The sequence below is a fragment of the Amaranthus tricolor genome, chromosome 11 (assembly GCF_026212465.1).
Source record: "Amaranthus tricolor cultivar Red isolate AtriRed21 chromosome 11, ASM2621246v1, whole genome shotgun sequence".
Classification (NCBI taxonomy): Eukaryota; Viridiplantae; Streptophyta; class Magnoliopsida; order Caryophyllales; family Amaranthaceae; genus Amaranthus; species Amaranthus tricolor.
In genome coordinates, this window is record NC_080057.1 from 25,042,664 (window position 1) to 25,059,638 (window position 16,975).

Genomic DNA, 16,975 nt, shown 5'->3' on the forward strand with positions numbered 1-16,975 from the left:
ATGGAATTGATGGTATTGAACTACTTTAATGCATGTTGCGTTCAATATTTTAAAATGAAAGAAAAAAAAATTAAAAAAAAAAATCAGGCCACAAGCAAACCGCCACATGAAGTGGCGGTTTACCTGGACCAAACCGCCACCTGAGATGGCGGTTTTGTGCTTAAGGCAAACCGCCATCTCAAGTGGCGGTTTTGTCTGAAAAAATAAAAAAAAAAATAAATTTTCCACGTGGACGGTATTGTGGGAAATAATTTCCCAAAAAATGCAAAGTGGGAATTAATCTGTTTTTTAGCATTAATCTGGGAATAGACTCTACAATCTCTCACTAGTCACTACCATAACTTAATAGTCGTTTGATTCATCAATGGCGGATACGCAAGGAAAAGTCATCACCTGTAAAGGTACTATTCTCTCTTGTTGCTGTTTGTCCAACCCATTTTAATATTGAATGGCTAATATGTGAATGATATTGATCTGTTTTATAAATGTTTTAGCGGCGGTGGCCTGGGAACCCAATAAACCTCTTTCTATTGAAGATGTGGAGGTTGCGCCGCCGCAAGCTGGTGAAGTTCGAATCAAAATCCTTTTTACTGCTCTTTGTCATACTGATGCTTACACTTGGAGTGGCAAGGTCGATTTCTTTTTATTCTTCTGTTGTTCGATTTTTGGTTTAATTGATTTTGGTTATCGTTTGCTGAGATTTTTCTGAATTAAATTGAATGGTTCCTGATTTTAGCATTTTTGAAGTGTTCCATTGATTATAATTTTTGTTTGCTTTGATTTTTCTCTATTGTATTGCTGTATGGTTGCTGATTTCGCTTTTTTAAAGGGTTTCATTGATTATAGTTATTGTTTGCTTTGATTTTTCTTAATTATAATTGAATAGTTGCTGATTACTATATCTTTTTAAGGATTTAATTGATTATATATAGTTATTGTTTGCTTTGTTTCTTATCAATTTGAGCAGTGGAGCGTTGCTGATAACTGCATTTTAAAAAGGGTTTCATTGATAATAGTTATTTTTTTGCTTTGATTTTTCTCAGTTTTGAAGGGTTTCGACATTCTGTGAATTACTGCATTTGAATTACTAATATGCTACTACACGTGGACACCTTAGGAAGTATACTTCATTTTCTTAACATAATTAAGGTTTCGAAATTCTGTGAAGGAAAGGATATTTGTTTTGGCTGGGAAGTGTCTTTTAGCCATAAGTTTTTAATGTATTATGAAGGTTAAGTTATGGTTTTTTGAGTTGAATGTGGAGTATGAATCCCCTTGAAAATCAAGAAAGAGTGTGGGAAGATATGAAGTAAGGTAATGGATGATTTGGATCAAATGAATGCTACCATTTAAGATTATTGCATACATAGATTACGCAGCAAAGTGTGAATCTGTGTTTGATGTTTGCCCATGCTAAAGCATCCCAAATGTTGTTGCAACATTACTGATTAACCCAACTTGTATGATGGCTGACATTTGAGTTTTTACTCTTGATCAATAAAAAGTTCAATATCTTTTGCATTTTGCTTAAAAAGTTTACTGAGAATGTAGTTTTCTTTGGTTCTTTTAAATTGAATTTTACTGTCACAGGACCCTGAAGGTTTCTTCCCATGCATCCTTGGTCATGAAGCTGCAGGGTATGCACTTTTGTAAATCGGTGGATTATCTATCATTGTTGCTTTCATGATGAACCCAGCCTAAACGTCATTATTGCAGAATTGTGGAGAGTGTCGGTGAAGGTGTAACAGAAGTGAAACCCGGAGACCATATTATTCCATGCTATCAAGCAGAGTGCCGAGAGTGCAAATTCTGCAAGTCAGGGAAGACAAACCTCTGTGGAAAAGTGCGGGCAGCAACTGGAGTTGGAGTTATGATGAATGACCGGCAGACTCGTTTTTCAGTTAACGGGAAACCTATTTATCACTTCATGGGAACTTCAACTTTTAGTCAATACACAGTGGTACATGATGTTAGTGTTGCAAAAATCGATCCACAAGCTCCTTTGGACAAAGTTTGCCTTCTTGGTTGTGGTGTACCGACTGGTATGGGGCTTCTTTTAATTACTACACAGTTGAACATGATTCTGCATGACCTTTCTCACATTACTGTTAGATTCAATATACATCTTTTGGTCTTGCTGCAGGTCTGGGAGCTGTCTGGAATACTGCGAAAGTGGAGCCTGGGTCCAATGTTGCTATTTTTGGTCTCGGAACTGTAGGCCTTGCTGTATGTTTCAAATAAACCATTTTATGCTATTTTCAAGAATTTCATTTTATTTTTCTAAATATTGATTTAATGCGTGACACCAACAGGTTGCAGAGGGTGCTAAAACTGCTGGTGCTTCCCGAATCATTGGTATCGATATTGACTCCAAGAAGTTTGATGTAGGTATTGCCTTCATTTCACCTTACAGATTGTCAGCATCTAATCCACACCTCTAGTGTTGTTTGTTTATTTATTGGAAAAATTACCAGGAATAATACAACCTTTTACTTATTTCTCTACAATAATACCAGCTTTTGATTAACCATAATAATACCAACTTAGGGAGGTGTTTCCCTAGAATATCCTTTACATGTTAAAAATCAAACCATAGGATATTATATGACAAAAAAATGGTAAATTAGCTAATAAACTAAAGTTGGTATTTATCTAGGAAAAAATCCCCTTAAGTTGGTGTTATTCATTATTAATCAAAAGGTGGTAGGGAAATTAATGAAAAATTGTATTATTCACGGTATTTTTTCCCTTTTTTTTTTCATTTGTTGGTTTTTTGCTCGTCTTCTTATGTGTTATTATAATGCATAATTCTCTTATAAATTCACCAGTTATGAGTTGTGCTTAAGCATAGATCTGGAAAGGATATTGACAGGTTTTGGGAAGTGCCTAATTTCCATTATCCTTCGGATAAATTGCCAACTCAGCTTTATGCTCATTTGTAATCTCTAACGAGCGTAAGCTTGCATATATTCAACCCCCCATGCCTCTATAGGTGGGAACCATTTAACGGCATTGGGGTAATGAAAGGATGTTGTATCTTTATGCTCATTGGTGTTATATATCCCTTTTTGTATTGATAGCGGGTTTGCTTGATTTTTATGTCAGCATAAAAGATTCAAGTTTGAGGAGTTTATGCTGCAACCTTCTTGGGTCATGAATATGTTGAACTCATCCTTTGTATATTTACTAAATCAACTTTTCTTCGTTTTTTTTTCTCCCCCACATTGTACGTTGCAGCTAAGAATTTTGGAGTGACGGAATTTGTGAACCCAAAGGATCATGACAAACCCATACAACAAGTTATTGTGGATCTCACTGATGGAGGAGTTGACTACAGTTTTGAGTGCATCGGAAATGTTTCTGTGATGAGGGCAGCTCTGGAGTGTTGCCATAAAGTGAGTTTACAGTCTATTGTTCTCATTCGGTGTCGTTAATCGAAAAATGTACTTTTAGAGTCTGGGGTAAAAATATGTGCAGGGTTGGGGAACATCTGTTATTGCGGGCGTTGCAGCTTCTGGTCAGGAGATTTCTACTCGTCCATTCCAACTCGTGACTGGTCGTGTCTGGAAGGGAACGGCTTTTGGTGGTTTCAAGAGCCGATCTCAAGTACCTTGGCTCGTCGAGAAGTACATGAAAAAGGTACCCTTATAAAACCAAATCTTTCAAATGCTCGACATATTCACAAAACCCGTCAAAGATAACACTCGTTTTGTCGATATCTTTTAACCTATGTGCAGGAGGTTAAGGTTGATGAGTACATAACTCATAACTTGGGTCTTGTGGACATCAATAAGGCTTTCGATTTGATGCATGAAGGTGGTTGCCTCCGCTGCGTGTTGTCTATGCATGAATAAATCGACAAATAAATCGTCATAATTTAAGGCGTGGCTATGTTTAGTCTATGATATTTTTCTTTCGTAGCTATCATTGATTTGTCGAGTGTGGCAACAGGAAACTGAGGAAAATGATCTTGTCTGTGTGTTGAACCTTTTTGAGTTGTCTTTGAATCTTATTAAGCTAATACGTCATGCGGTGAAATATCGGCCAAGATCACAATGTATCCTTTGAAGTTTGAACCGATCTAAGATACAATTTTCATATACCTTTATGATATGGGTAGCATCAATACGATAGATTTGAAAACTTTTACAAATCGATATACAATGTGCAGTACGGGTTTCTTTTTGCTGTTTGCCCTTTTGAAATTGCCCCATTTGGCTGTCCAAAAGGCCGAAAGATTATTACTTAGTCTTGATTTGCTTGTAAAACAAGTTGACGTCCTGTGACAAAAATAGACTTGACTAATGAAACATGGTTGTTAGGTAGTCAATTGATGATTATTATTAAGATGAAACTGTCCACAAGAAGCATCAATGCGGGCTGAAAATATTGGTTGATAAATTAGTTGTTTAAGTTAACTATTTAAGTTAGCTGTTAAAGAAATGTATAATAATAATTATTTGGAAGTTATTAGTTGATTATTGGAAAAAAAGTAGGTTAATAGGCTAACGAAAAAAGCTATGGTAAGTAGCCTTTTAATTTTGGCTTAAAACTGGCTTTTCAACTACTTTAAAAGCTATTTATCAAAAATACTTTTTGTTATTTGACAAAAAAAAAAGCCAATAAATAGCTAATTGTTAATGACCTTTTATCTTTATTCCACTAGAGTATGTTTCTTTATAAGATATGGACTACCATATGCCATGTGGGGAAGATAATAGTAGTATGGATCAATGATGGCTAATTTTGACACATTTTAAAAACAATGACTTACCGATGGAAATGATAATGTAATATATGCCAAATTTCAAAGATGATAATTGTAAAACAAATAATTTGAAAGTACTAAAACAATTTAAATCAGATTTTACATGATTCTTTCTAAATTTTTCAAATAATTCACCATCATATAAGGAAGCGAGGAGAGATGTCAGTTGCCTAGGGTAGGATTAGGATTCTTTTCAACTTTTGAATTCTCCTTCTCCGATATTGATTTTGGCTCATTCTATATATATAATCTATCTTTCGATCCTCCTTCTCAGGTAGGCCATGGCTTTTTTGACCGGAGTCAGACTTTCGGCCCTTTCGATAAATAAATAACATTAAAGTAACATTATATTGTTCATCATCATCCAATAGTTCCCATCATTTTCTATTTATAAAGCGTTTTAAATGTACATTGAAGTTCAAAATCTTATTATAATTTTACTTTAAAATTTAAACTAATATCATCCTTAAAAGATCAAATATCCCAATTAAGTGTAAATTGAAGTGAACTTTCACTTTAAAAAAATTAAACAATTCAAATATAACTCAACAAAAAACTCAATTAAAAATAACTCAATTTTTTCTATAAACATAAGTTAACCTAGCAGTTAAAGGTGAACAAAATCAAATATCCCAGTTGATTCCAAATTGAGGTGAACAATGGTTTTAGTAGTGATTCTATTATCACCACTCACACAAAAATTAGTGAAATTCTTTGTATATAATACAATTACCTAAATGCTCATATATTTTATTAATTATTAAGTAACCAACTCAACTAAAAGTTTAAGCTGATAATTGAGGTTTCAAAATATGTTATATACTTTAACACGCCCCCACACACGAGAGCCCATTGGGCTAGAAGTATGGATGTGATACAAGCCCCCTCATACTTAGACGTTGAATGTTACACTTTAAATGAGGGATAATAGAGATTCGAACTCAAAACCTCTTATCACGTTGTCTTCTAAAACCATATCAAGGAACCAACTCAACAAAAAGCTTAAGGTGACATGATTGAAGCTCTATAATATATCATATACTATAACATTAATCACCTATTTAAAGAAAGACAAAAAAATGACTAGGAAGTGAATTTAGGTATCAACCATAAAAGTAGCACACAATAAAAAGAATCCATCCCAATCCCAAATGGGATACCAATCAATCAATATACCCATTTTTGCGTCTTAATGCATTATTCAGTTATTTGTTCCATTTCATTTCCATATGTTCATTATCACGGATCATCATCATAATTCATAACCATCAAAACAACCTTTCCTCTTTCTCTTGATTTTTGTGACCCTTTTCCCAATTGGCGGTTTCATTTATGTCACTTTATCGTATTTATATAAACTTTCATCATCATCATCAGACCTGATGTATTGCTCACGAAAATTTTATAATCCAACATCATCATCATATTCGATATATACCGCTAATTAAAACTTTATAAAATCCTACATACTTGTATTGATTTGCTAAGTTCTTTATTCTTCCATCTTTTAAAGAAGAAAAAGAAAATGGGTGATTGGCATTCCATACATCTCAAAATCTTGTATGAAGTATTAGGATGGGTTGCTTTTGTTGCTTGGTCTATCAGTTTTTACCCTCAAATTATCATGAATTTTAGACGCAAAAGGTTCTTTTTTTTTTTTTTAATTTAAGAATGATTATATTTACTGCTTTTCTTTTTACTTGAAACTTGACTTATAATTTCAAGAATAAAATAGATTGCTTAAGGGAAAATTTTTCAATCATAATTGATGTTGTCTCCGTTAGTGAACATATACTATTTTTCAGAAAAATATATTGAATTTAATTCACACATAGTCTTTTTCTTTTCTCAGATTACCGTATAATAAAAAATTTAAAAAAAAAAATTAAAAAGAAATTGTTAAGAATTGAATTTTGTCTCCCTTCAAACATATACCAACTTTTCTCCTCCCTCACCCTGCCTTATACTCCCAATACTCCTAAATAACAATAAAATTGCCAAAAAAAGAAAATCGGCTCGAAATATTACTGTGTATTTTTATTCTGCCTTTGACTCGATTACTAAGAATGGGTTTTTGATTATCAGTGTTGTGGGTCTAAATTTCGATTTTGTGATCCTGAATTTGACGAAGCATTCATCATATTTGATCTACAATGTGGTTCTGTTCTTTAGTACGACTGTTCAAGCTCAATATCGTCACAAATTTGGCTCTAATCAGGTTTTTTTTTTTAATTATTTTCTTAATTTTTTTATTTCTTTTTTGGGAATTGTTTTTGTGTGCGTTTTTTTATGTAAAAAATTGGTAATGTAACAGATGATACCAGTTGCTGCAAATGATGTTGCGTTTTCAACACATGCTGTTTTGTTAACTGCATTTACCCTCTTCCAAATTTTCATTTATGAGGTATAATTTCAATTTAAAAACAATAATAAATCATTTTATAATAGGGTTTTATTACCTCGATGTCATGAAAATAACTCGCTTTTCATTTAGTAAGGATATGAGAGGTTAGAATAGTTGAGGTGAGGTTACGACTTTAGACGAGAAAAAAAGGGTGGGAACGTTAAATTGTATGATAAGATTAAAAGAGAGAAAAAAATAAAAGAAAATATGTTGATGCGAGTTAAAGAAAATGATGGCGATATTACCAACAAGGAAATGTTGTTGAGTAAAAGAAATGTACCAAAATAGGGTAAACTAAGGATACGAGAGGTTAGAATAGTAAATCATTTCCATTACCATTATTTAGTATCAGTAACCAAATAGGCCGTTAGGGTCTGGGGAGGAAAAGAGATAAGGAGTGATCAGTGTAACATAATTTGCTAACTAATTCGATTTTTGAATCTGCGATTCACTCAACTTTGTCCAATAATAGCCCAAAACCCATCATAATTCGCTTTGTTCGACTTACGATTTGCGAGGAGATTAACAAATCATGTGACACTGATTGTGACTAAAGATTATAGCCCATTACAATCAGAAGCTAACTTGTAATTATTTTGGGTTACAGAGGAAGACTCAGAGATTCTCAAAGGTTGCCATTACAATTGTCTGTATTGTATGGTTGTCTGCTGCTGTTTGTGTTTTCATAGGCATTCACAGACATTCATGGCTCTGGTTGATCTCTGTTTTCAAGTAAGTTTCTCTATTTGATTCATTTTATGTTCTCATATTCAATCATAGTGCAAAAATATGAACAATACGGATGATTTTGCAGTCAACACGACTTATATTACAATTGGATAAAGTAAAAACTTTTACAATACAGTCATGAAAGAGTGATACGACCTTATTTTTACACTATAATTTAATACTCATTTCTTTTTTAACATCCACACATTTTAAAAATTTTGCAGTACTATTCAGGTTGTCATGACAGTCATCAAATATGTGCCTCAGGTCTGTTTTTCTACTTGAACAGCATTTCATTGCATCAAAATGTTGGTAATAATTGCATATATATTAGATGGGTTAATCCTCTTACTACCATATGGTTTTGGGAAATAATAGTGAACCTTACTAAGTGTAAGTGCAAGTCAAGGCCCTAGACCAGTGGGTTTGTGGGCCCAAGCCCACGGGTGAGCCAAGGTGAGATTATGTGACGAATTGTCACGGCCTAATACAAAACCAGACCAGATCATTTAGACAGTACACCAGACTAAATACTAAAATTACGGTTTGATTTGCGGTTTAGACTAAACTTTATTCAGCCCTAGGTTTGGGGATTGGACGTACGCCACCTTACCCTTGTATACACTTGTTAGTGATGATAAAAATTGTTTTTGATTGACCCTTGGTAATAAACATCATAATGCAGGCGTTCATGAATTTTCGACTAAAAAGCACTGATGGGTTTAGCATTGGAAACATTTTGCTGGATTTGTTGGGTGGTGTTACAAATTATGGACAAATGACTGTGCAATCTGTAGATCAGAGTAAGTATTGACTCGTTTCTAGTTTCGTATGGTTGTTTAGGAGTAAAAGATTTAATATTAATAAAATTTAGATCAAGACGAATCAAATAAGATCACACCGGACTATGTATTTGTCTGGGTTGAGCCTTAATTAAGATAAATTGATTGATGGGTACTACCTGAAAAGCAAATAAAAACTTAGTTCCGGAAGGAAAGGAAGTATATGTATCAGTCTCAATTCAGTGTCGTATGATTCGCTAATCGCCTCGCGAATAAAAAAAAGTAAATTATGGTTGATTTTATGCTATTTTTAAACCATATTGAGCAAATTGTGAAATTAGAAGGCGAAATAACTAGCGAATTATGTTTCAATGTGAACTTATATTAACATTGAATATGACATTTTCCTTGCAGAATCATGGGTCAATTTCTATGGAAACATAGGGAAAACATTACTATCATTGGTATGATTTCATTGTCTTGATTCTAGATTCTCTTTCACCTTCATTTCAAGCGGAGTATTTAACATCATGTATTAAGAGGTCCCACGCTACGTTTGCATCTATACTTTTAACCCAAAGGGTTCTTGTATTAAAGGGTGTTATAAAGTACTATACATCTTACAGCTTCAACCATTAGCTTAAGCTCTTTTGCTTCAGCTGGTTCCACGTAAAAGTGTAAGGTTGATGTAGGTTTGTGACAAGTTGACAACTAGTATCAAATATCGTCACATTTTATAGCATAAACTGAATTTGATAATTGGGATTAAAGTTCTGACGTTATTGCAATTATGCAGGTGTCTATTTTCTTTGACATTCTATTCATAATCCAGCATTATGTGCTATATCCAGCAAAGAAAAAGAAGGATGAGCTCCCTATACAATCCTCAAGTTAAGACATAATACATACATCAACCAATAAACAAGTGGAAGTCATTCACTAACATTGGAAACTTGGGGTAATGATCAAATGGAATGAACATACATCAACAAAGACTAATCAAGGTATAGAGGTGGGATTTGGCGACCAAATTGATTGTGATTTTAAGAGATAAGAATGTATATATAGGTTAAATCTTGATAAGGATCGTGTTAGGAGCTACTTTTGTGAGAAACCGTCTTTCAGTGTGACGACCTCAAACCAAGGAGCTTATATGTTAATAATTGTATTAGTTCGGCTATTCAAACCATATATAAAAAACTTTTCACGATGGGACTATCTCACACAAGAATTGTGTTATGGTGATTGATGTGTATTCAATTTTTCTTGCCAATATGAATATATGTTAATTGTGCTAATTAGATGGAACATCATTCATTAAGTTGTTATTACTTCTAGCAAAACTCTTGTATGCTTTTGATACACAGTATAGTAGAATTAGAGTTGTCCATCAGTTCCACCACTTGACTAAAAGTGGTTAATGGACGGGGCGGGTTGGTTCAAAAGCGGGGCAACAAAATATATTTGCCTAGTAGGGCGGTTGTAGGTCACGTTGGTTCATTGGTTGACATTGTAGGTGATTGAAAGGAATAAAGAATTCACATGGACAACTAGTTGATTATTATTAGGAATATGCAAAGAATATTATTGGATTATTATTAGGAAGATATTATGCTAGGAGATAATTGAGATATTTACTCCTTGATTATAGGGTTGACTAGAATATATCTTTATACCTAGATTGATCCTAAGAAACTGTATTAATATCTTTTCCTTGGAATGAATGTGGGCAAGAATAACAAGCCCTTTCTCTGTTTTTCTTTGATTTATCATGGTATCAAACGCTCGGGAAAACTAAAAGAAAAAAATGGAGGAGACTAAATAAGATGGAAATAAAAAAGGGTTATCAGGCTTGGCTGATTAAACAAAAAAAGAGAAAAGCGATTAATTTTTTTAACCCCATTTATAATTTTTTTTCCAGGATCATGAGTTAATTTCCTTGGAAATCTAGGGAAAGCTTTACCTCTGGTATGTTTTTGATTTTACTTTGTAAAAGTTAATTTGTATGTATAGTGGGTTAAAAACTATATTTATGTGTTATACAATATATAATTCAAAATTAGTACAATTAGTGAAATGATCCGAATTGTAACCTATATAGATCCGAACTTTGATTTCCCCCATATTATTAGCTTTTCCATATAATATAACTTATATTTCATTACATGGAGTAAGGTACTTTTGAAATATAGAAATTATTACTTCCTCTATTTCACTAATATCTTTTCATTTCTATTTAGGAATCGCTTGAATTGAGTATAAATATTTAAGAGATAAAAAAGTCAAACTAGTGAAATAAAGGTAAGTGGAAGTGCAAATGAAGTAATTGAAATACTTGTGAAAGATGTAGAATGAGAATAAAGTAAAAAAGATGAATAAAAAAGGATGATGATTTCCCTCATTTGGAGTAAAATATTCCTCCACCCTTTCTTAGGGTAAATTTATACCCCTAATATGAGGGAAATAATTGTTGTTTTATCCATTTTCATACCTTCTAACCAATTTTTCCACCTTTCTAACAATCAAATTCCTTTAAACTTCTATCTAATGAACTTTGTTTTCCTACTTTCATTTTTATTTACCCCTTAAATATTTACACTCAATCCAAGCGACCCCTTAGAGCTGTTTATTACTAATACTCCCTCCAATTCAGAGTTAATGATTCATTTGCATTTTGATTACTATTTACTATTCACTTTTAATTTGTATTTTATTCTTAATCTATCAGTTCAAATATAGTCAAGTGAGATCATATTTAATTCGTAATATCAACTTTTTAAACTTTGTAGTTACATACAATTAGAGATATTATAGATTGAATTAGTGCATTAACAAACGTACAAATTAAAAACAAATGAAACAATAACTCTGAATTAGAGGGAGTAATTTTCAATTTCTATTTTTGACTATGTTTCTTTAACTGATCCCTTTTTTTTTTTTTTTACCCTTTTAAGTAGTTTTCAACTATTATTATATCCATTAAATGCCCAACATAAGCACATGGGGTTTTTTTTAGGTGGTTCTGATTTCTAAATGATAGTTTAAAAATAGTGTATACTGAAAATGAGAAGAATACAATGCCATTAAGAGAGTATAAATTTCATTTGTCTCAATAATACAAATGATTATGATTGTAACTTGTAAGAGACTACATGAAAATCTATCAATTTTACATGTATGATGTATTAAAGGGCCGAATCTAGGATGCTGGTTTAGGGTTAATCGTCGAACAATTAACTCTATATATTATCGAATCAACTCAAGTATCATTCTTGATTAATTTTATATATTTATATAATTCAACATATTAATAGATTTTTTTAATTAAATGACTTAAATCATGATTTAGGTAGGTTCAGGTTTAAATTCCCTTCGGTATAATATGTATAATTTAAATCTTAGTTCACATGTGTTATAAACATCATCAAGATTGTGCTAATTGACATTCAAGGCGAGTTTAGGATGTTGGTTTAGAGTTAGTCAAACACTCATTTCTGTATGTTATGGAACAACATGATCAACTACCATTCTTGATCAATTTTATGCATTATATAATCCAACTTAGTAACAGATTTTCAATCAAATAACCTGAATCATAATCTAGTTAGGTTGGTGTAAATTTTTTAACCAAAACATTGAAAAGATAATGGAAATTATTCAGCTTGATGCTTTTTTTTTTTAATTTCAATTCAATTAAAGGTTAGAAAAGAATAGTGGAAAAGCGTTAAGCAATAACTTAAGTAACACAATTTGTTGTTTGTGGGATGATAATCTCCAGATGAAAGTGCTTGAGTTTGAGTTTTGGGAAATTCGTGAAAAAAAAAAAAAAAAAAAAAAAAAAAAAAAACTAGAGAATATAGTAGAAATATAGTTAAATTTGAATGGATTCATTAATTAATTGGAATAATTAACACTACCTAAATATATAATTAACCACCCATTGATTATATCTATTATCCAATATTGGAATAAGATAAAATATGTGAAATATATTCTTTGTGGATTTACTTTTATTAATAACTCTAGATTAGGTTAAATCTGGATTTAGGTTAAATCTTTTCTTACTTTTCAAGTCATTTTGTAATACCAAGGCAAATATCTTTCCGTTTAATTAATAACTAATAATTGATTCTTAATCAAAATATTTTAGAAAACAAAACATAAATTACCTTGATTTTTTTAAAGATCTTCATCATTGAGACCATTCTAAATTCTTTTATTTTTATTAAAGATAAACAAAACTTATAAATTTCGCATGAAAAAACCTAATTAACAAAAACTTGCATAACAAAAAACCTGATTAGCAATTGACATTGATAAAACTCCTATAATCATATCAACGTTCTAATAAATGTTTACTTAATCTGTTTACTACATTTTTAATTTTAACTGATAATTCATAAATAAAAATGTCGCAAAATAAATTAAACGTGCGGAAAGAGCAGTCGTGGACCCACCATGACTAATACAATCCATTCCTTCAATTTCTTCTTCATGACTAATCCTCAGAACATTCAGCTTATGCAACAAATAGAACAAACTTCCCATTGTTACACTTACCCATAGACATATGGCTAAAAAAGGTTCCACCCATCAGAAGCCCATAATGGGTTGCGGGTCGACCCGGGTACACTTCCTGAAGGTACCTTTCTTGGCGAATAAGGCAGTGAAGATCATACTAGGGATGGCAATTCAGTCCGAATCCGCCCCTGATCCGACTCGATCCGAGGATTTTAATCCGATTCGACTCCGAAGTGGAAAATATCCGACTCCGAATCCGATTATATAATCCGAGTCCGATTTAGAGTTGGACCGGAGCTGGACCTCATAAAAAATCCGATAATCCGACCGACTCCGACTCCGACTCCGACTCGACCCGATTCGACCCGACATCCGACTCGACTTTTAATTTAAGGCATTTTTATATTTTGAAAAATTTGAACATTATATGAAAATAAGTTTATTCTAACAAAAATTGTAAACTTGACTATCTGATTGACTAATTACATATTTACATTGTAAGTGAGACTGAATTATTGTAAGTTTAATCAAGTTGAGTGACTGAAACTTATTAAAACAATCGATTAAATAATTATAGACTTACAGTCTTACATAGTTTTGAAGTTTTTAAGTATAATGAAGCCTAAAACTAACTAAAACAAACGATTAGAAATATAGTATTAGTCTACATATTAATTAATATTAATTAATTAGATACTTAATTGATCGTTTAATAAAGATTTAATTGGAACTTGTCTAATATAGACTTGAAGCTTTGTCGTTACATTGTAAATGAGATTGAATATTGTAAGTTTGATCAAGTTGAGTGAATGAAACTTATCAAAACAATCGATTAGATTATTATAGACTTATAGTCTTACATAGTTTCGAAGTTTTTTAAGTATAATGAAACCTAAAACTAACTAAAATAAACTATTAGAAATATAGTATTAGTCTATATATTAATTAATATTAATCAATAAAATACTTAATCGATCGTTTAATAAAGATTTAATTGGAACTTGTCTAATATAGACTTGAAGCTATGTCGTTACATTGTAAATGAGATTGAATATTGTAAGTTTGATCTGAGTGAATGAAACTTATCAAAACAATCGATTAGATTATTGCTAATTAGCTTTTTTAAGAAAATATTCATTAAAATAGTATTTACCATTAATTAAATTTAAGCCATTGATGATGTGTAATGTAGATGAATGAATGGTTTTGATAATGTCCACCTCATCTTTCAATAACCAATTAATTACAACTATGAATGCCACATGAATTTTGGATTTTAACCATTGATTTCAAAATGATTTCAATCTTAACCCTTCATTAATGTTGACATAAGAATAAAAAAAAAAGAAAAAAAGAAAAAAACTAAACCTAACAATACTTCCTTCACTCCTCACAGCCGTCACTCATTCTGACCTAATTCCCGCAATTCATCCCTTCCAAAACAAAAGAAAAAAACTCTACTCTACAGCCGTCATTCTCAGCCTCTGCCGCCTGCCGCCCTCGCCGTCACTGCCTGCCGCCGGTGACTCAGACGCAACAACTTCTACTCCTAACAGTACTTCACTGCCTGCTCGCTGCCTCACTTGGTCGAAAGTCGAGGGTCGACTTTACTCTACTCTTCTTTACAAATTTTTGATTTTTTTAGGTATTTTCACTCTTAATCGTAATCTTAATCTTAATCTTAAATTCTTAATCTTGTTGTTCTAATCTTTATTCTTAATTTTGATTCTTGAATTTTATTAGAATGTTGTTTCTTGATTTTTTTTTTGTTTATGTTTTTTGAGTGATTGAATCTTTGTTATTGTTAATGTATTTGTTTATCTTGAATTTTTGAGTGATTGAATTTTATTAGAATGTTTATCTTGAATTTTTGAGTGATTGAATTTCGTGCACCACCGGTAGTTCCATGTTTGTTTTGCAGTGATTGTTTTCTTGAATATTTCCTGTGATTGTTTTTACAGTTCCACTTGAATATTGTTTTAGCCATGGACAGATGGACTCAATTACTCCAATAATCGTTTTTGGAATTAGTATCTAATTGTTTTTTATTTAAACAGGGATGGACTTTGAGAATGAAATACCTAGTCCGAAAACTCCTGTTACTCCAATAATTAATTTCGAAAATAATGAAGATGTTGAATGTGAAGAGGTTTGTATTATTGGTGTTAATGGTAGGAAACTTACTTCTGCTGTATGGAAATATTTTACTCAGGTACAAGTTGGTAAAGAAATAAAAGCAAAATGTAGTGGTTGTAAAAAGTTGTTTACTGGTGGTGGTAAAAATGGAACCACACATCTAAAGGATCATTTGAAAAGATGTTTGAAAGTGAAAAACTATGTAGATGTGAAACAACAACTTTTGAAACCAACTATGAAGGATTCTCCTAATACATTAGGAATTGGTAGCAAGTACAAGTTTAATCAACAATATTCTAGAAATGCGTTAGTTAGCATGATTGTGAATCATGAGTATCCTCTTGCTATGGTTGATCATATTGGATTTAAGAGATACTCTAGTAGTTTGAATCCTGATTTTAAAGTGATCTCAAGAAACACAGTAAAAGCCGATATATTTAGGGAATATAATGAAGAAAGGCGTCGGTTAGAAAAAGTTTTAGCGAGGAACAAATCTAGGATTGCTTTCACAAGTGACATGTGGACTTGCACTAATCAAAGAAAAGGGTACATGGCTGTGACAGCACACTATATTGACGATGATTGGATTTTACAGAATCAACTTATCAGGTATCTTTCCTTTACTTTAATCAAATAATATGTTATATTATTAGGTTTGCAAACTTATATGATTTCATATGATGTTATTTAGGTTTCTTTATTTACCATGCCCACACAACAAGTACACAATAAGTAAGATCTTGGTTGAATGCTTGAAAAGTTTTAATTTGGATGAAAAGATTTCTACCATTACCCTTGATAATTGCACAACAAATGATGCTGTAGTAGATGTTTTGCTTGAGAAACTTCAACCTTCTAAGCTTATGTTATATGGCTCTTTTTTGCATATGAGATGTTGTGCACATATTTTGAATTTAGTTGTTCAAGATGGTTTAGAAATAATTAGTGGTGCAATTGAAAAAGTCCGAAGTGTAGTTGCCTTTTGCACTTCATCGCCAAATAGATATGAGAAGTTTGAAATAATTAGTGATTGAGTCCATGGCTAAAGCAATGATTTTAAAGTTTGATAAGTATTGGGAAGTGGTTAACGGCATGTTGTCTGTGGCTTCAATATTGGATCCAAGAAGAAAATTTGAATGTGTGTCTTTTTATTTTGAACTTCTTTGTGAAGATACTGCTAAATTAGAATGTGAAAGGATTGGAAGGATTTTGAAGGATTTGGTTAATGAATATGAAACGGTGGCTAATGAAAAATTTTCTCCTTTTTCACCCTCATCAAATTCAAACAATAATAATAAGAGGATAATTGATGATTCAAGTGATGTTGAGGGCTTGTGGGAAAAGCATGTTTCTAGCCAACCAAATAAAAAGCCACGAAAATGTGAATTAGACATATATTTAGAGGAGGAAAGACTCGTGGTGGATGAAAACAAATTCAACTTGTTGGCATGGTGGAATGCGGAATCAAGTAGGTTTCCTACACTTTCTAAGATTGCTAGAGACATACTTGCAGTGCCTATTTCAACTGTTGCTTCTGAGAGTGCTTTTAGCACTAGTGGAAGAGTTATTGGACCTCATCGTAGTAGGCTTCTTCCTGAGACAGTCGAAGCTTTGATGTGCCTTCAAAGTTGGAGG

At 32.2% G+C, this 16,975-nt stretch overlaps 2 protein-coding genes across 2 annotated transcripts; both read left to right on the forward strand.

Moving 5' to 3' along the window:
• Positions 1–271: 271 nt before the first annotated feature.
• LOC130827720 (alcohol dehydrogenase class-3) lies at positions 272–4,205 on the forward strand. The gene is made up of 9 exons (XM_057693555.1): positions 272–401; positions 495–631; positions 1,591–1,637; positions 1,717–2,042; positions 2,144–2,226; positions 2,313–2,388; positions 3,238–3,395; positions 3,478–3,639; positions 3,738–4,205. The coding sequence occupies exons 1-9, from the start codon at positions 365–367 to the stop codon at positions 3,852–3,854; spliced, it is 1,143 nt and encodes a 380-aa protein (XP_057549538.1). The 5' UTR covers positions 272–364; the 3' UTR covers positions 3,855–4,205.
• A 1,665-nt stretch (positions 4,206–5,870) lies between these two features.
• Positions 5,871–9,893, forward strand: LOC130827721 (cystinosin homolog). Its single transcript, XM_057693556.1, has 8 exons — positions 5,871–6,412; positions 6,854–6,986; positions 7,083–7,172; positions 7,780–7,904; positions 8,126–8,168; positions 8,587–8,704; positions 9,098–9,147; positions 9,480–9,893. Exons 1-8 carry the CDS (start codon positions 6,294–6,296, stop codon positions 9,576–9,578), a joined length of 777 nt encoding a protein of 258 aa, XP_057549539.1. The 5' UTR covers positions 5,871–6,293; the 3' UTR covers positions 9,579–9,893.
• Positions 9,894–16,975: the final 7,082 nt, after the last annotated feature.